General features: G+C 37.8%; 1 protein-coding gene across 8 annotated transcripts in view; it reads right to left on the bottom strand.

Annotated features, from left to right (window-relative positions):
• Polr2H (DNA-directed RNA polymerases I, II, and III subunit Rpb8) overlaps positions 1–21,985 on the bottom strand; it is a 603,575-nt gene that overhangs the window by 190,684 nt on the left and 390,906 nt on the right. The window contains exon 1 of one of the 8 annotated variants that reach the window (XM_069832953.1): positions 17,473–17,716. The exons of the other annotated variants lie outside the window; for them this stretch is intronic. Within the exon in view, the coding sequence (XP_069689054.1) occupies positions 17,473–17,701 (229 nt within the window). The 5' untranslated portion in view covers positions 17,702–17,716. Of the gene's footprint in view, positions 1–17,472; positions 17,717–21,985 lie in introns of those variants that run through there. 8 annotated transcript variants of the gene reach the window in all.

Raw genomic sequence — 21,985 nt, 5'->3', positions numbered from 1 at the left:
TTCCTAAGCACCTTATTCTTAAACACCTTTAATCTCTGTTTCTCTCTCAAAGTAATATAACTGTTTTATAAATTCTAACTTTAAGATTTTTTGACAGCAGACTAGATGACAAAAGCTTCTCAACCGAATAATAACAGGCATTTCCCATATTTATCCTGCGTTTAATTTCCTCTCGAGTTCTATTAATTTCGCTGGAATTATTATTATTATTATTATTATTATTATTATTATTATTATTATTATTATTATTATTATGTACTATCTTTATGCCGCCATGAATGTTGCAAGTATATGATATATGGTGGAAAAAAATAATCACAAAGTTTTCACGAAATTATTGTTACATTTTAATCTATACGCACAGTATTTCACTTTATCATGAAAATTTTTAAATATTTTTACCAAAAAAATCTGTCCCTGCATATAATATCAATGAAACTTTGCACACATATATTCACAACAGGTCTGTGCATGAAATACTGCATTCATGTAAAAATATGATTATTAGCAAGAAAGAATTTTATGGAGGGCAGTGAAGTTGAAAAAAATCTATGTATTTTTTTTTACAAATGTACCATTCCATTATAGTGAGCCTTAGCTGCATTATAAACTATTAGAGAATTGATTATCATCATGAGAGGCCCAGATACGCTAAAATGTTTACTAAAAACATAAATTATTAAAAAGAAAGTACACAAGACAATTTTGGGCATATTTTTCAACAAAAACACTTGAGAAAGATTGTGGAGATGCATTTAGCAATATCTGATATAAAATGTTCAAGAAGATACAATGAAAATTGTATAAGTTACAAAAACTCAATAGCTGGTCGCCTTAATTAAGCCTACGTAAAAAGATGAGTACACTCGACAAAACTCAATTTGCAGAACGAGTTGTAGCGTTGCAAGATGCCGTGCTGATCTAGGGAACAGCCGCTGAAGCGAGAGGCTTGCCAGTAACGACGCGCGTCGTAATTTATGCTCACCACTTGCGCCCACAACCTCTACTGTGTCAAGAATCAAGCCTCATTTCTCCAGTTGTAAAACTGCTCACGTTCCGGGAATATTTTATTGTGGTACATCACAGGCAGTCTATTAATGCAGCCGGTACTAGAACCGGCGACCTCTGTGCGGAGTATTACATAAGAACCGTGTGCCCCTGACATTGACAACTGCTTTATCGCTCTAGTGTTATTGTGACAGCACTCACGTTGGTACATGCAAGCGCAAAACGCTGTACACAGTTCCAGTGGAGTCATGTGTAACCAGTATCACTACGGAGCGTTTGCGTGTTAACCTAGTCTTTATTAAAATGCAAAACGCAGCATCTAATATACTATTCATTTACATTAATTTCAGCGTATTCATCGCTCATACAGGTATTCATTTCCATATATAATAATCGTCTCACCGTACATATACTCATTTCAATCCATGTCACGGTCTCAATCGCTCACACCGGTATTCTATCCATATAATCACTGTCCCCATCACTCATACCAGTACTACTCATTTTAACCCATGTCTTAATCGCTCATAACGGTACTCATTTCAATTCATGTCACTGTTTCTAACTCATACCGATACACAATCAAGCCATTTCATTGCCTCCAGACATCACTTATATCGGTACTCATTTCAATCAATGTCATTGTCTCCGTTGCTAATAACGATACTCATTTCAACCCATGACACCGTCTCCAACGCTCATCCGATACTCATTTCAATATATGCTGTTCTCATCGCTCATATCGGTACCCATTTCAATATATATCTCCATCGGTCATACTGGTACTCATTTCAATCCATGTCACGGTCTCCATCGCTCATACCGATACTCAATCCATGTAATCATTGTCTCTATCACTCATACCAGTACTACTCATTTCAACCCATGTCTTCATCGCTCATACGGTACTCATTTCAATTCATCTCACTGTTTCTAACTCTTATACCGGTACACAATCAAGCCATTTCATTGCCTCCATCCATCACTCAACTCATATCGGTACTCATTTCAATAAATGTCATTGTCTCCGTTGCTAATAACGATACTTATTTCAATCCAGGACACCGTCTCCAACAATCATCCGATACCCATTTCAATATATGCTGTCCTCATCGCTAAAATCGGCACCTATTTCAATACGTATCATCTCCATCGTTCATACTAGTACTCATTTCAATCCATGTCATTGCCTCCATCGTTCATATCGATATTTATTTTAATCTATATCACTGTCTCCAACGTTCATACCAGTAATCAATCCATGTCATTGTCTCCATTCATCACACATAACAGTACTTTTCTCTATCCATGTCATTATCTCCATCGCTCATACAAGAATTTAAATTTAAATTCATGCCAAGGTCTTCATCCCACATACGGTATCTGTACTCGTTTCAATCCATGCCACCCTCGGTACTCATTTCAATCCATTCTTTGTCCCCATCGCTCATACCAGTTCCCATTTCAATGCATGTGATCTCCATCGCTCATATTGGTACTCATTTTAATCGATGCCATTGTCTCCATATCCCATATCGGCATACATTTCAATCTATGTCAGTCTCCAAAGCTCATATCGGTACCTTTTTCTTAGTTCGTTATTTAACGACGCTGCATTAACTATAAGGTTATTTTGCGTCGATGGGATTGGTGATAGCGAGATGGTATTTGGCGAGATAAGGAAGAGGATTCGCCGTAGATTACATGATATTCGCCCTACCGTTGGGGAAAATCTCGGAAAAAAACCCTACCAGGTAATCAGACCAAGCGGCAATCGAACCCGTACCCGGGCGCAACTCCGTATCGGCAGGCAAGCGCCTTAGTCAACTGAACTACGTCGGTGGCTCATACCGGTACTCAATCCATGTCATTGCCTCCAGCCATCACTCATATCGGTACTCATTTTAATCCACACCTCTGTCTGCATCGCACATATCTATACTCTTTTCAATCCATGTCAGGCTCCATGGAAGCTAGTGAAGTACTCATTTCAATTCTTGTCTGTCTCCGTCGTTCATACCGGTACTCATTTTAATTCATGCCACTGTCTCCATCGCTCATACTGGTACTCATTTCAGTCCATGCAACTGTCTCCTCTCTAATACTCATTTCGTTTCATGCCATTGTCTCCATTGCTCATACTGACACTCGTTTCAATCCACGCAACTGTTTCCTCTCTAATACTTATTTCACTTCATGCCACTGTCTCCATCGCTCATAGACTCATTTCAGTCCATGCAACTGTCTCATCTTTAATACTCATTTCACTTCATGCCACTGTCTCAAGCGCACATCTGGGACTCATTTCAGTCCATGTAACTGTCTCATCTTTAATACTCATTTCACTTCATGCCACTGTCTCAAGCGCTCATCTGGGACTCATTTCAGTCCATGTAACTGTTCCTCTCTAATACTCATTTCACTTCATGCCACTGTCTCCATCGCTCATACAGGAACTCATTTCAGTCCATGCAACTATCTCCTCTCTAATATTCATTTCACTTCATGCCACTGTCTCCATCGCTCATACTCGTACTCATTTCAATCCATGCAACTGTCTCCTAATACTCATTTCACTTCATCCCACTGTGTCCAACGCTTTCTTAGCATTCTTTTCAATCCATCCACTGGCCACCACTCGCTCTGGTACTTATTTTCATAATCCAAATTACGTTTCATTCACTGGTACGGTATTCACTTTCCATCTATGCCAATGTCTTTACTGTGTAACTGGTCATTACGTCCATCACTTCAGTAGTTACAGATGTACTAGTATCAATGTAACCGTCACAAAGGAAAAGCGTATTGTGCATACTATATACATGTATAAGTTGTGATTGACGCAACATTTTCAGTTATTTTGCAAGCTACAGAAATTTTAGCACAGGGTGAGTTAACTATTCAACTTGTAGAACCATAGTGGACAGCTTGCATGCTTGTTTTTCCAACATGATTTCAATGGATAATATAATGAAAAAAGACTATGTTACTGCAACAAACTGAGAAGAACAGCAGCAGATAAACAAATCAGTAGACTTGCTCCGGATCTGAACATGAAAGCAAGCACACACACGTGGACAAATCCTTATAATAGGGCGGACAGTTCAGTGACCAGTTTCCCACTTATTGTGGCACAGTTATTGCATCTTATAACTGACGGCTGGGTTCATAATCTATTTTCCCTTTTATCACTATCAGTCTCTCATTATTTGACAAAATTATGGATAATGAATTGAATTTCGTAAAATGAACTGTTAAGTAATCGGTGATAATATAAATTCAAGATTCAGTTAGAAATAATAATAAATTCCCAAGTTTTGTTATATTTTAGGCCTATACATTTTATTTGTAGTTGTGAAACCGTGTCGATACTGAATAATACAGAATGGTCGTCTAAATTCTGATTAAGGGGTTAGGTACAGCTTGCAGCAGTAAAATTTTGGAATTATTCAACATTTTTTCCTCCATTACTGTATCTTGTACAATAATGAAAATTAGTAGTGTAAAACACTGTCCATCTGCTATAAGAAAAAAAAATACATTTTTACGATTTAAAACAATTATTTATATATTTTTTCAAAATTCATTTCACTGTGCAGTGATGAAGCGTTTCCCACATAACTAAAAAACTATCCAACATTCTGTGATGAAATTTTTTGTGTATTTATGCATGTCATATCTACAATGATACAAGATCGCTTCTCTAACTTTATTAGATTGTCTGGTAAAAATAAATTCATTAAAAATGGTCAGTATTTTCTTCTAACGCGAAATAAAAAAAAAAAGTATTTATTAAGGAATGTAGTTGAAAGAGCATGATATTGTAAACATGGGTTTCAGCAATAAAATAAAAGAGAACATGAAAAAGTTAACAAGGTTATGAGTAGGGAGCGGATTTTTATGTGCTAAAAATTTAAATATATTTATTTGCTAAAAAGTACGAAAATATTTGCTAAAAATAAAAAAATATATATTTTTTAATATGACAAAAATACCTTACTTAGCTTGAAAAAAAAATGTTACTAGGTACTCACCAACCACACTTGAGTGCTAGTAGTTGGCCGAGAATTGCAGTGAACAACAAAGATCATCTCCAAATTCTTCATCACAAATGCATGCCGATTATCTCTGAACAACGACTTATACTGTGAAAACGATCTTTCCACCTCACAGGACGTCAGACGTGCATATTTAAAGGGAGGAAAGTCACGAACACAAACACCATCAATTTCACCTACAGGCACACCCTCCAATACTTGAGCAACTTTACAATTTTTTTTATATCCACTATTTTTCCCAAACACATTCTGGAATTTGTCCCTTAGTACTTGTACTTCTGAACCTGGTAATTCCCACGGCACGCACCTCCCTGTTTCAGATAACAGGTTTTTGGATATTTCGAGTTTTGTTATGGTGTCACACAAAAAGCTTAAATTTGCTAATAGGAAAGCCAAATCGTTTTTCAGACAACCATCTTTCAGTATATCTTGAAGGATATCGATTGACGAAGCCCGATAACAGGGAATCACAACAAGATATATTGCCTTACTTGATAGACATGAGCGAGAGGTGAGAGATTTGTTTAAACTTTAAATTAAATAATTTTCATACCGAGCTCTTATCTGTTGTGTTTCAAAAACAAAGCGTGGAATGAAATCATCTTCAGCAACAATAAACATTCCTAATTATGTGTTGCAAGATTTCTCCTCCTTGTCCATGTTAATTTATTCTCTAATAATAGTATTGATGTGCTGCCTAGCAGTTCTCAGAACTTGAGGCGATACCATTACAAAAATGGATCACGGATACACCACACAGCGCTTAGAAACACGAAGCAACCAAGAATTCTTAAAAAGGTAACGTACTTCTGAGTGATATAATTGATTTAGTTTTAAAATATTTAAAAGTTCTTGTAAAAAAATTATTTAAGTAAAAAAAACTCCAAGATTTATGTGTTTATAACAGATTTCCTGAAAATATGTATTTTCATAATTTTTTTTGTTAAAAATATGTGTTTTTATGTGAAATAAAATTCGGGCTTTAAACTTGAAACTTCATGTTCGAAATTTTTAACTTTGTTAATTGTGTTTTATCACACGCAAAAATAATATTTCATTACATAGGAATCCGCTCCTTAGTTATGAGCAGGGAAAGGATTTATATGTAAATACATATTTACTTATAAAGCTAATATAATTTATATTTTGCATTATCTTTATGTTTCACAATGTGTAGGGTTGAAAAATCCTACTTTTATTTTCCATATTTTTCCATATTTTAGAGTTTAGTACATATTTTCGTTAATTTCCATATATTTTCCATATTTCATATAAAACAGTCCATATTATATTAGGTTTAACAATAAAACAAAACAAAATTCCATTAACTTTTAAAAATACATTTCAACAATAGAGATTTAAACACATGTTCAGTAATCCCTTTAACATCAGAGTTATTTGAAAATTAGCAGTCCTATCAACAATGGGAAAGTAAGTTACAAAACTGTATTAATTTAATTTAAAATTTTTAACAGACTTCAGTTGTGCAGCTCAACAGTTAAATGCCAGTCAGAGTACACATAGGTTCAGTTTTGTAAATCATACTATAAAGACGGTAAATATGCCAAAAGTACGTCATTCAGTCAATTTAAAATCAAAACTAACAAGTTACATTTCAGAATTTAAAGAAGATGGTTTATCAACTGACAATAAAATATTATTTTGTAATTTGTGTCAGTGTGCAGTATCATCTACACAAAAGTTCCTGGTGCAACAACACATTACAACTAGTAAACATCAGGCCAACAAACAACTAAATTCCAAGCAGAGACAATTGTTTTTAACACAACCAACAACATCGAATGTAAGATCTGAGTTTAACATCGACCTGTGCCGTTCTCTCATCTCTGCTGATATTCCTCTCTACAAACTAAAGAATAAGGTCTTCAGGGAATTCCTTGAAAAATATACTCAACATACAATCCCGGATGAGTCAACACTTAGGAAGACGTATGCTCCATCCATCTACGATGAGACAATACAGAAGATAAGAGATGAAATTAAAGATAGTTCAATTTGGGTTTCCATTGATGAGACTCCCGACAAAGAAGGTAGACTTGTTGGTAATGTAGTTATCGGTTTGTTAAGTGAACAATATTCTGAACGAATTCTTTTACATTGTGATGTTCTAGAAAAGTGCAATAACAAAACTATAGTTAAACTGTTCAACGAAGCTATGGGTATCCTGTGGCCAAAGGGTATTATGTACGATAATGTGTTATTCTTTATTAGCGATGCTGCCCCTTATATGGTCAAAGCTGGACAAGCATTATCTGTTGTATATCCTAAATTGACTCATTTTACTTGTGTGGCGCATGCATTTCATCGTGTGGCAGAAGTGGTCAGAGACAATTTCCCTAAAGTAGATTTGTTGATTTCATCAGTGAAAAAAGTATTTCTCAAAGCTCCCAGTAGAGTTAACGTGTTGAAAGAAATGTACCCTGAAATTCCATTGCCACCAAAGCCAATTTTAACTAGATGGGGTACATGGCTAGAAGCAGTTGAATATTATGCCGAACATATAGACTCTATTAACAATGTTCTCCTTGCATTGGACTCTGAAGATGCAGTCTCAATTGATACTGCGAAAACAGTTACCTGTGACATAAGTGTGAAGAATGACTTAGCTCACATTCAGCATACATTTTCATGCATCATAAAAACGCTCAAAAGTCTCCAAAATAGGCACCTTTCACTATCTGAAAGTTTTGAAATTATAAATAGTACTGTGGAACAACTGAATCGTGGTAGAGGTAAAGTTGCAGATGCAGTAAGAGCTAAGGTGGACACTGTACTTTCAAAAAACCCTGGATATGAAGAACTACAAAAGGTTGTTGCTGTGATGAGTGGTGAATCAACAGTGAAGATTAACTTGGACTTATCCCCAGCAGACATTGTGAAATTGAATTATGTACCAGTTACTTCTTGTGACGTCGAACGCTCTTTTAGTCAGTATAAATCTATCCTCAGAGACAATAGAAGAAGATTCACTTTTCAGCACTTGAAAGAAATGTTTGTAACCTATTGTTATGGTAACAGACAATAAAAATTGTGTTTTGTTGAAACTACATTGGAAGATAAGGTACGTCCATTATATTTTTTGTTTAGTTTGATTAAAATGTACCAATATTTAACGTACATAGTCATTTTTTTATAATTTTAAGTCCATATTTAATTCCATATTTTGGTAAAAATAACTACATATATATTTACATATTTCATATATTTTTAGTCCATATAAATCCGTTCCCTGGTTATGAGTTATGATGGAAACGCTTCATCACTGCACAGCGAACTGCCACCGTTTTGAATTAAAAAAATATATATATATGTATATAAATAATTTTTTTAAATAGTAAAAATATTTTTTTCTATAGCAGAAGGACAATGTTTTACACATACCAATGTTCATTTTTGTACAAGATACAGTAATGGAGGAAAAAAATGTTGAATATTTCCCAAATTTTTACTGCTGTAAGCTGTACCTAACCCCTTAAGCTATGGAAAATTCTTATTTTCAGTGTTTTATATTTTATATAACGCGTCGGTATCTGTAATGCAATTATGTAAAAGTGGAAAGAGAAACTAAGTAAATTCAAGTACGAGTATCACATAACAGGCAAAATAAAGGGAAAAGTTATTGGTAAAACTGGGAGAAAAATGAATCGAGTACTTTTTTTTTTTTCCAGATCTAGTACTTTTCCGCTCCAAGTTTGGTACCTTTTATTTTTCACTGGTGGAAACCCTGATAAGAGCATCGCAGAGATCATTACATATTCATTCAGTTGTGACGCAGTGTAATATTAATATGCGCTTCGCAGTGCTACGGAAGCGACGAAGAAGCTGGAATTTGAACAGATGTAACATGACGTTATCGCCGTACCTGTGCGCAGGTGTGTTAGGTGCGATCAGTAATTTGCTGCTTCCCTGTATACAGTATGTCGAGCCTATACAAAGCTTCACGTGACTCCACAGTGGCACATTTAGATCCCGACTCATACCGCTCGCTGTCGTGCATACGCAACTCCAATTCACACTTGCAGAATGATTAACAACACAAATATGTGTAGGATACCTTAATGATGCATACAGACCTGCTCAAAAGTTTAGAGCAGCATGCATGAAAAAGTAATAAACATAAGCATAAACCTTATTTGCAGACATTTCCTAAAATGAGCACTCTAAACACATATTTGCAACATGTAACGAGAGGTGAACTATGTGTTAAAATTCAGTGTAAAAACCCACAGAGGATAATGTTAAACGTCGGTCTGAATAGCGTAGTCGGTATAGCGCTGACCTTCTGTGCTCGAGGTTGTGGGTTCGATCCCGGACCAGGTCGATGACATTTAAGTGTGTTTAAATGCGTGACATGTAAAATAACTCCTGCGGGACAAAATTCCAGCACACCGGCGACGCTGATAAACAACCTCTGCAGTTTCGAGTGTCGTTAAATAAACTGTAATTTAAATTTTAATGTTAAACTAACTGCGTTATACACCCCTCTAAAGAAATGTTTATTATTATTATTATTATTATTATTATTATTATTATTATTATTATTATTAGTAGTAGTAGTAGTAGTAGTAGTAGTAGTAGTAGTAGTAGTAGTAATAGTAGTATTAGTACTAGTATTGTTGTTTAGTTCAACATCCGAAGATAGGTTGGGACCTCATGAGTAGGAAAAGGAAGTTCATGCATTTGCATATTTGTTCTCTATCGTTGTGTGAATATGCTGAAAGATTACCTACATGAATCACAAATTTCTGAATACAATGATATTACTTTTATTGTGCATAAAAGTGCATATTTTGCCTTTATTTATAAAAGCATCATATTTTAACATTTATGCAGGGAAACTGCATATTATGTATGCTCATTTGTCTTTCCCTCATTTTTAAAAGTGTGTAACCTCGTAAACATGACTAATTTATGTTTATGAATTTTGAACGTAACGATGACGTCCTCATAGGAAGCCTCTCAAGTTAGCAATTGGTATTCCTTTACTGCAGTCTTTAGCAGATTCCGATAGAACAATATCCAGTTTAACATCAGTTCCAGGAAATGTAGGAGACAAAGTGAACGAGAAAACAGCAAATATTCTTTCCAAAACCCTGGCTATTATCAACTTAAAGAAATTCAAGATATTCTCGAAAGAAAAACACCCCAAAAACCAACAAAATGTTCTATAGAACAGCTCACAGCTTTTGTGCAAGCCCCTCTTACTTCTTGTACGTAGAACGAAGTTTTTCGCGCTACGAAGCTATGCTGAGAGACAACAGGCGAAGAATGACAACAGAAAACATAGATCACTGCTTAGTTGTGAACTGTAACAGCATAAATGGAGCATTCAGCAATGAGGCAAGCACTTCAAAATCCATAGACTAAACGTAAGTTACCTATACCTTATTATTCTGTTAAAATATTCTCAGACTGATAATGCATATTTTGTAGCATATTTATCTATTTTTACGGCATAAATACATACATATTCTTCACGTTTTTAGGGCATGAACTTCCTTTCCCTACTCATCAGTGACACATAGCAGCAGCAGTTTCACAGGAAGCATTTGCTTGGCCATTCCACATCCTACTAGGGATATGCATCGGTCATATTTAGTCTAGTAAGATGACAGACAAGTCGAGTTAGGGCACTACTAAGCCAGGTCTGTGTCCACCGCAGTGGAGTAACGGTTAGCACGTCTGACCGTGAAACGAGCGGATCCGGGTTCAGATCCAGGTTAGGTCAAGCTACCTGGTTGGGGTTTTTCCTGGGGTTTCCCTCAAGGAATTGAAGCTGAATTGCTCGAAAACTTTCGGCGTTGGACCTCGGACTAATTTCGTCATCATTAATATTCACACATCATTTATACCATAGCCCATGTTAAGTTCACGGTGCAGTGTGCTGTAAGTCTACTTGTACAAAAGCGCGGCTGTTCGGCTACCCAGTCATTCAAAGAATAGGAGTGGTAAGCACAATAAGCCTTACGCTACAGTATAAGCCTTTGGGTCCCTCCTTCGTAGGCCTACAAGAGAAAAAAAAACAGGGTCTGTACCGTACCCGATCGGATATGCATCTTTCTGAAAACGTTCGAATTCTATCCGACACCCACTTCAAATCCGACTCAAGCAATACTGCGTTCTGCGAGCAGTGATAGTTGCGTAACTGTTGAAAAATTATTTCATATTGCTCCATTATTGTTGTATTAATTTAATAATTTTTGCTCTCAAATATTATGTTTTAAATGTTTTATTAACAATTCTCATAAGAAAAAGTGTTAAATATGATATAAATACACCATGTAAAATAACTCCCCGTATTTTGGGGCCAACTTCAATCCGGCCAGCCAACTACACATCAGTTTACGGTAGTATTTCAGACTATTTTCCAGTCTTTCTATACAGGGTGTATCTAAATTGGTGTAAAATATTTCGGGGACGTGTTCTTAACATCAAAACAATTAAAAAAGTTAATAAGAACATGGGTCTGAAAACCATTCGTTAGGGAGTTATTAAAGGATTTGTCCCTTCATTGACCGTTGATTGATGGTTTTATGTTTGTTTGTATTTTGTAGAGCAAAGAAATCAGAAGAAAATGTATTCTGTGAGTGAACAGAACGAAATGATTTGCACCATTTAATTGATGATGTGCTTCTGGACGTCATCCAACGAATGTGTTTTAACACGATGCTGCTCCAGCTCATTCCAGTCTGATAGTTCGTAATTTTTTTAATGATCGATTTCCCCAAAGATGTATTGGTCGAAGGGGATTCATTGCATGGCCTGCTCAATCGCCTGATTTGAATCCAATGGATTTCTTCGTCTGGGGGCATTTAAAGTTCTTGGTTTATGCGACGCCTGTACTTAATGTTGTTATTCTGAGGGCGTATCCAAACTGGATTTCACGAAAAACGAAACACTCCAGGAATTTTCAACAGAGTACGCCAGAGCATGTAACGCAGGTTTAGGGGACACATCGAAGCAGGAGGAAGCCACTCCGAGCAATTTTTGTAACATTAAATTTTGTCTTGTAACTCTGAAATAAATTATTTTGAGACCAATGTTCATATGAACTTTTTGTAATGTTTTGGTGTTAGGAACATGTCCCCGAAATATTTGACACCAATTTAGATACACCCTGTATCCTACCTGAGAAGAAATTTCAAATAGGGAACACACTGAGTGATTCCTTGGTCGATGGTTTTGTCTCTGTCCTCTAAAACACAAAACTGATCCTGAATTTGCTTTTACCCGTCAACTGGGATTGGGTATGCCAATTAATTCTCCAGTTTTAAGTCTTTTTTTAAGTTCAGAAACGGAATCTCAGTGTGGCTAAACATGTCACAATATTGTTGAAAAATAACTGCTAGTTCTAAGCGAGTGGAGAGGGCACGGTGGAGTCTGCACCTAAAATAGACCCGATAGGCACGACAGGTCCTTGCTGATCCCAGATGTGATGTCAAAGTGTGTCTGTACTCTCATTCTGCTAGCGTCATCCCTTTGCCAGCACATCACTTCAGACTCGACTAAAATCGACCGACGTCGGTCGGTTCTTGGATTCCAAGCTATTGTTTTATTTGTCCATTCTGACGACATGGTCTGCTATCTCCATTTAACGTTCTGAGCAGTCGTTGAGTCAGCTTTGACACCTGTCGCCTTTCTAGGCTCTTCGTTTCCAATTCTTTCAGACTGACGCCTAGGCTCTTCCCCTCCTTTTTTTCTCTTGCACGTCTGTAAATTTTATTTCCATAATTGTTAGAAACGAAGTCTGAACTCGTTTACAGCAAGTTCGGAAGCATGCAGCTATTCAATACTTCCCCTTTTATCTTCATGCTAAATGCTCTACTTGCAAGAATAGAATTAAGGCTCCAAAATTTTGATCATGCGGCCGATATGCTTCTTTGGCCTTCTTTTTCGGTACAGTTGACGAATAATGTTAGTCAAGGTAAGCAATTTGGGACAGTTACAAATAGATAAAACTGACTGACTAACCGAAGTCATAGAGGACTGTACACTTAAATCTGTTACAACATTTCAGGTTTCAAATCCAACACCTTATTTTACAATCAGCAGAGACGCGATAGCGACCTCAGATTCCACAGAGGTAGAGGGAGGGACGTATTAAGTTTCAAATAAATCTTAATTTAATTCGATATCTTTTAATTTCTCACAATTTTTGTAAAATAACATTGATAACCTGTGGCTCAAGCCCTAGCACGCTAGTGTTTCATCCAGCCAGGTCGCGATGAAATTTGTGATGGACGAATAAAGCCTTGGTTTTCTGAACCGACGCATGCGACGTGCGAGGTCCGCCTCGCACAAATCCGGACTACACAAGAGATAGTGAGTGATTTCTATGGATGCGAGGTGCACAGACCTCGCAGCTATAAAAACCACTCACCATCTCTCGTGTAGTCCGGATTTGTGCCTCGCATCTCGCACGTAGCATGCGTCGGTTCAGAAAAACCAAGGCTTTACATCAGTCCATTTATCGTAATACGAAAACTTTTGCTGCTACATTTACCAAGCATATGTAGTGACTTTGAGGATCATTAATGCTTAGTTTAGGGTCTACATAAACAAAAAAATATTGAATTTTGAATTGAATTTATGGAGCACTGCGACCTTTAAAGATCTATTGTGCTAACCTTCAAGCTGGGCGCATTCCCAAACCCACACAGGCTGAACACACTAAAGTTCGTTGCGTACCGAGAATTCGAGCAGGAAACCCCACTCATTCCTAGGCTAGCTCTCTCCTGCGTCGCCAGCCAGCCTTCGGGGAATGATGTAATGCCAAATAAGGGGAAACGGGAGAATCTCGAGAAAAACTCCAACAGTGATCTAGTCCGCCACAAAATCCAGGCCTGACGGGAACTAGAACCCGGACCGCCTGCATGACAGGCTGAAGGTCTGACCACTCAACCACCACAAAGGTGAAAACAAAAATATATACTACGAATAAGCACCACTCTATTCAATAAAATTCAACTCTTAATTTTACTCTAATATGATTTGGAACTAGTGCTTGGACTTGATTAATTTAAAAGTTACAGCTTTTGCCTTACAATAAAGTAGGTAATACCACATCTTAACGTAAATGACCACTCATCACAACTACTAAGCTTAAACGATTTTCTTGTGGCTGCCAACATCAGCGAACAATACAACATGACTGTTGGATATTGGTAATGGAGAAGCGAATTTGAGCCTTTTTTGTGTGTCGGATTTTTTAAACTATTGTATTCCCTGCGACGCAGCTGCTCAATACGTGCTTAATCAATTCCAGTTCGGAAATGAAGTGCGCATGTCACACGCGCCAAGTTGTGAAACAAAACTGAAGTCGAGTGGTGGAGTAAAACAAAGCACACGCCATTCCATGTATTCGACTCGTTGCTACATTACACCACGATCAATAAATAATAAGTCCTATCCTACCCACCGCGCCGGATCAGACGCTTTTCCGTGCCGGACCGTCAAAGCGCAGCTTGGACACGACGTGTGAATACGGTACGCGGTACGTCATGGTCTGTCGGACTCTCTTAACCCGTTTCACTTAAAATTGCTGGTCACTTACGAAATTCTTAATATATTCTGGAGGATGTTACAGTCACTGGCTCAAGTCATAAGATCAGATGTAGCATCTGCCCATGGGACGGTGAAAGGTGAAGAAAAGGTGGAGTCAGGGACGGTCGGCACTTTTGGTAGAAGCACATGTTTACCCCATACCTTTTTCTTGTTCGTTTTTATATGACTGCTACTGTACGAGACTTCAAAGAAACAAGACATTGAAGTATAACAGTAATTTAAAATTTGAAACAATAATTTTTATGATGTACCGAAGTACATATGATATTTCCGTGCAGAAATTCTGCGTCATCATGTGATGAAAGATGAGTGGAACAGAGAAAAATTCTCTTCCGCACCAGAATTTGAACCTGGGTTTTCAGCTCTACGTGCTGACGCTCTATCCACTAAGCCACACCGGATTCCCATCCCGATTCGGATCGAATCCTCTCAGTTTAAGTTCCACCTCTTTGGTTCCCTCTAGTGGCCTACCCTCATGCACTGCGTCATAGATGTATGACAGTGGCACAATGTCCACACATGTGCAGAGGTGCACTCATTATGAGTGACTAACTGGCCGGGATCCGACGGAGTAAGCGCCGTCTTAAATCATGCATCATGCATCGAACAGCCAGCAATACCAAATGAAGATGTGTTGCAATAACTTCCAGGTATCAGCAGAACTGGATGGAGCGCGCCATAAGAATGGATTCATACAGGTTCCCTAAGGCATTAATAACGCATCGTCCAAATTCACTGTGTCGTCCCATGTAAATATTACATGAAAATCCCTTTCTCAGACCATAACAGTTCTAGGATTAACACACACGATGATAATGATGGTGGTGGTGGTGGTGGTGGTGGTGGTGGTGATGATGATGATGATGATGATGATGATGATGATGATAATAATAATAATAATAATAATAATAATGATGGATGACAATTTATAATAATTTTAGTCTGTTATTTAAAAAAAAGTTATATCATTAACTACTAGGTTATTTAAGCGTCGATGGAATTTGGTGATAGCGAGATATTTGGCGCGATGAAGCCCAGGATTCGTCCGTCCTGTCATTACCTGACATTCCCCTAAAAGTTGCGGGAGGGAGAACAGGTAATCAGCTCAAATGGAAATCGAACCCATGCCCAAGTACAGCCCCAGATCAGCAGGTAAACGCGCCTACCGCCTGACCCACGTCAGTGACTAATAACACTGAACAACAAGAATTTTGCTCCGACTTAAAACAATGTGTCCCTTATGGTTTGATGTGCGCTGAATCCGAAAATGCATCTCTTTTCTTCGTATCACGTAAGGGTTTTAAGATTTGCTATGATTTCACTTTTCGATAAGAGCTCCCCCACAAAACATCTGGCGCGGGTTGAGGGTATAAACCAAAACAAAAGCTAATGCATTTTATTTCCGGTTTCTTATTGTTGTTGGCATGTTATTTTGTACTTCTATTACATAAACAGATATTGATCCCTTCTATTAAGTAAATTTCATATCAGTTCAAAGTGAGGTCTATGCAATGAACAAACAAGGGTGTGGTTTTCAGTATTTAAAGGAAAAGTTTACCAGTTTGAGTGAAGACAAATTAAAAGAGGCCATTTTCATCGGTCCACAAATTCACAAAGTCATGGCTAACCCTTTGTTTGAGGGAAAACTTTCCGTTACAGGATGAATGGCATGGCGTGCTTTCAAACACGTTTGCTCAAATTTCCTTGGAAATTCTAGGGCAGAGAACTGCATAGAACTTGTTGCGGAAACCATGTCAAGTGCATATGACAAAATAGAGTGTAATATGTTTCTCAAAATACACTTTTTACATTCTCATTTGGATTTCTTTCCTCCTAACTTTGGAGCGGTAAGCGACGAGCATGGGAAAGATTTCATCAAGGAATATCTGAAATGGAAAGGCGATATAAAGGAAGATCATCATCCAGCATGCTTGCAGACTATTGTTGGTTCCTTGTCAAATACAGTCCCAGATCTAGTTATAAACAGAAGTAATTCAGAATATTATTTTAAATGTAAGTTCAAATTCCGAGATTTTTCTCATTATATGCATGAAATATTTTATTGTTGTTGTGTTTCAAACTATGTAACATCATTTTTGTATCTAGTACACATTTTTCATGTATTATGAGGAATTTTGATTCTCTAGTATGTTGTAATTTTATCAGTAGCAGTGAAAAATTAAAAACAAGTCAGTTTTGTCATAAAAAATTTAATTCATTTTCCCCGGAAAATGGTACGTGATGGAGCAATTTGGATTTTAAATTCACACATATTAGTAATATTCACCTATTTTTATTTCGGAGCAAGACAAAAAGTAAAAATTTGTTGTTCAGTGTAATAATAATAATAATAATAATAAAACGAAAATTGAGGAAACTCTTAGAAAGTGTATTTTTGCACCACTAACTGCCAGTAATGCCTGGTAGGAGTTACAAGAGAAATTGTCCCCACCCAACATCCTCTTTGTTCCAAAATATGAATATGTATTTCCAGTGAGGAAAGTCAACGTCTCAGCCTTTCAATACACGGTGGTTTGAAAGCCATGATCGTGTGTTCAAACACTAACTGCACGTTCACAGTACAATTTTTTTGCCTGACGCCAGGAGACGCGCCGGTCGCGACACGGCAATCCACCGTGCGTATGTACTGAATAGCCTAAATCCCAAACTGACATTAAGGTGAAATACTGACATGTAAGAAAACCACTATTAAGATGTAGATTTGCAAAGCACGCACACTTCCTTCGTATCTATGCACATCCTACAGTTGAAACAGACTTCGATAGTTTCGTACTTGAACCGACTTGACATTACGAAGTACCTGCCAGCAAGTCCAAGTTCCAGGCGTGCGTCCACGTCCACACAGTTGACACTGCGAGCCGAGGCTCAACGTACTTCCTGCAGCTGTGTGTGACCTTGGCATCGACCTTGGCAATGAAACGCTCACGAGCAATCGATATCACGGGCACTGCGGACCCACCAGTCCTGCGCTCGTCTCTCACTGCGGGCACCGCTTCGATGCCGTGTCGAGCTTCCTCGCCATACCTCATTAGTATATAATCGATGACGTCATGGAGAAATCCATGCGCAGCACGGACTGTTGACTACAGTGGTGGGGTGCGGTCCTCCGCGCCACTCTTGTGCTTGGCGGTAAGCGGAGATAATGATTATTTATAACATCTCGGTATAAATACGACGGACGCAAGAATCTAAGTTCTCTCGCAGTTATAATCCTTTTCACGCAACTTAGTTCATACATCTTTTCACGCGACATAGTTCATACGCCTCATCTTCTTCGTGGATACACTATTTTGTCTGGGCGCATTTCATATCTAACTTTACCACAACCACAAGTAACAGCAATTGAGTCTTAATAATACAATTAGCCTTAAGCTCGAATGACTCATGTTGTTCTGGGTGGCTTAAAAAGTCGCATGAAAAAGGGTATAGAGAATCGGAGACTTCGGTTGGTTTGCAATGTCTGTAGATATGATCTTGTATTTATACAGTCAGTCCAACTACTATTGGTGTCGTTATCTACATTTTTTTTTCTGGAGAGGGACACTAGGGAAAAAAAACTAAACTTTAGACTACATAAAATTTTAAAATGCGATTTATTTATATCTGTACTCCTGACCCAGTAATATAATAATAATAATAATAATAATAATAATAATAATAATAATAATAATAATACACTTATAGACAAATATTGGGGGGACGTTGGAATTAGGATAAATATTGAGGGGATACATACCCCTTGCTAATGGTGCCCCTAATCCAACCGTTCTTCAGCGCAGTGGCAGCAACATCGCCCTTAAAGTGCCATCTCTCGCAACTCGAATTTGTACTTCCGCTTTCTACAACTTGTTCGGACTACTTGCTCCGCTTTTTCAAGCTGCCGAAACCCCTCAGCAGGTAAGATTTGTTCCCGCGCCGTGGCGTCGTGGTCTAAGGCATCCTGCCTAGGACTCGCGTTACGGAATGCGCGCTGGTTCGAGTCCCCTGGGGAAGAAATTTTCTCATGAAATTTCGGCCAGTGTGTGGGACCGGTGCCCACCCAGCATCGTGATGCACTTGGGGAGCTACGATAGGTAGCGAAAATCCGGTTTCGTAAACCAGTTATATCAGCTGGGGGGGGGGATCATCGTGCTAACCACACGATACCTCCATACTGGTTGGATGATCGTCCACCTCTGCTTCGGCATGTGGATGTGAGGTCAGCAGTCAGCTGGTCGGTCTTGGCCCTTCAGGGCTGTACCGCCACGGATAAATAAAAAGGTAAGATTTCTCACGCGAAAATAACGACTCTTAATGCCTAACTTTTTCGAAGTTTATTGGTACGCAGGAGTGGAGCTGATCGAAGCTACCGTTGCTAGAATGAGAGAAGGATGAGAAGGAGAAAAGGAGGGAGGGGACTTGTGATTCCGTCACTCACCAGATCTCTCTATTTGTTGGGCGGACAGTACTTCCTATTTGTTCGTTTCTTTCTTCTGTTCGATAATTTCAGTACTGATATTAATTTCCACTTACAGAACAGAGTGATTCGGCAGGAACAGTATAGTTATATACGTTACAAGAGCGGCATGTTGACGTTTTCATGGTCGAGGAAAAGATTGAAAAAGCGAAGCGCAGTTGAGCTTTTTTAATTTCCGAGAACATGAAAACAAACGTACCGCTCGTGTATCGTACATTATTTTGTGCGAAGATCGTTTATTACATACCTGAAAGACGAATTTCTAATTAGTTGCAATGAAATCTCCATGTTGGTTTCTGTTTAATGACGGCAACTTCGGAAAACCAAAATATCTTTCTTCAACATTGTTGCTATAAAATGTTTTCTGTGTTTACTACACTCCAGCAGGCCGTGATATACGTTTGTCTTTCCCCCCCCCCCAGTCTATAAATGCGAACTTAAAACAAACGGTAAGGTTATGTAATGATTTATTTTTCATTTTAATATTTTAACAATATTATTTATATAACATATTGCAGTAATAACATCGGCATCTGGAATCTTGTTGATTTTTTCACGGCTTCCTTAATGTTACTTGTACCAGGAATGCAATAAGTTTCGTGGAGTAGTAGACTTTACTTAATTTTTGAAAATATTTAAAAACAATAATTAACATTGCAATTTAGGTGAAATTGCAGTAGTAAGTTTCCAATTTATAATTATTACTATGTTAAACGTCTCTAAAAATAATATGTTAAAAGCCTAAAGCAGTAAAATGAATGTCGCGCTTAAGCGGTAAGAAGAGGGAAATTGTTATGTGTGTTACGTTGGGAATACTGAATGTAGTATTTCACACTTACCGCGTATTGGTTCTGTGCGGAAAACAAGCAAATACGCACGATCTCGCACAAAATATTTTAAGGGGTCGTGGTATGGATAATTCTGAGTAAAGAAGTTCATATAAATATGTGTCCAATTTTCAATGGGTGTGGAAATACAACTGTTTGAATATTTCCCATAACATGCCTTACAACTGGTGTGGAGGAACGCCAAATTCGCCCCGCTCTTTTACCGAACCGTCTTACAAGACGCAGCTACTTACAACGGAAACTTTTCATTGCCCACCTTCAGATTTTAACAAATGATAGCTTATTTTACTGCTCTGGGAGACCTGAATCAGAACATAAAATCAAAACACGCCGAAGTTGTGATTGAAAGGGCTTAAATAACGTTACAAGAATCATGAAAAAGTTGTACGTAAACATGTATGGACATGGGATGGCATTGAGTTAGCTTAGCGGATAGCGTGTTTTGTTGTTAAATAGGGGACCCGTGTTCAATTCGAATACACATCTTACCATTTTTTTTATGTTTTGTTTTCTTGTGTAATCCTTTTGTTAGTTTTTTATTGCTCTTGCATTATATGGATTCTGATGACAAAAACCGGTGTTATTACTCTAAACCAATAGAATAAAAGTGTTTCTTACTCATTTTCATGCGAGCAAACCAACTTAATTCTGCAATGAATGACAGTGAAAGGTTTAATTACTGAACAAATGATCAAAACAACACATATTGTCGCATATGCTACAACAGATAAATGTCCACACCTGTAGAGTAACGGTTAGCGAGTCTGACCATGAAACCAGGTGACCCGGGTTTCATTCCCGGTCGGGGCAACTTACCTGGTTGAGGTATTTTAAGGGATTTTCCCTCAACCCTATGCGAGCAAATGCTGGGTACCTTTCGGTGCTGGACCACGGACTCACTTCACCGGCATCATCACCTTCATCTCATTCAGACGCTAAATAACCTAAGATGTTGATAAAGCGTCGTAAAATAACCTAAATGCCAGAGTGTCACGCTTGAAATATTTGTACTATTAATTATTAAGCGTAATAAGTCCTTATACAAGTACTCGGCAATAGTGTTGTCTCTTGGGGAACTCAAAAAGTCTTCAAAATTTCCGAAATTATCATGCACTGGTTACTAGCTGTATTTAACGGATTCATCTAGCCACCAAAATCGTCTCCAATTCAAGATTTAATGCACCATGCGTAATAAACAAACTGAAAGATCAAGTAGATGCACACCAAGAATCTTCTTGCCCGTTCAGCTAGAATCAAGTGAGGAGAGATCTATATATTTCTATCGATATTCAGAAGTCCTGCCCTCTACACGTTTTTTGTTTTTAAAAGAACAAAAAGTAGCCGGGAATCGAACCCAGAATTCTAAAGGCGCGTCACTAACCGGTTGAGCTACGCAAACGATGGATGGTATAAAAACAAAGTATTCCAGTATGTCTATAGGCATGTAGTGCTCTTTAGAAGCAACTTCAGCATATTTACAAGGTTGTTTGTTATTCTCGTTTCCATGAACTTCAAAATGAGCTATATTTCATTAAAATGTGAAAGGGATGTGATGAAAAGTTTCCCTTATTAACCCTTCTGCAAAACGAGCTTCAAATATTGTTGCAGGAGGTTCTCTTGTCTACAAGGATAGGCATGTTCTTCCAGCATGACAACCTCCTGCACATTTTAGCTGTCAGGTTATATATCACATAAATCTTACATACCCCGAACGATGGATCGGCCGCGGTGGTCACATGCATTGACCACTAACTTCCGCAGACCTTATTTCTATCGATTTTTGTCTGTGGGTGTGGGTGAAAGGAGAAGTATACAAAAACGAAGTAAACAGAAGGGATGAATTAATTCCTCGCATTATGAATAGTGCTGCCCTCATAAAGAACGAAATATACATTCACGAAATATATTATTCATAATATGAAATGGTTAGGGACTATTTTAGGCATATTTAAATATAGAAATGTGAATATATATGTGAAGATTACAACATATATGGATAAAAAAAAGAC

Source organism: Periplaneta americana, chromosome 8 (genome assembly GCF_040183065.1).
Source record: "Periplaneta americana isolate PAMFEO1 chromosome 8, P.americana_PAMFEO1_priV1, whole genome shotgun sequence".
Lineage (NCBI taxonomy): Eukaryota > Metazoa > Arthropoda > Insecta > Blattodea > Blattidae > Periplaneta > Periplaneta americana.
Note: the sequence above shows the minus strand (reverse complement) of the source record. Positions and strands in the feature narration are given on the sequence as shown.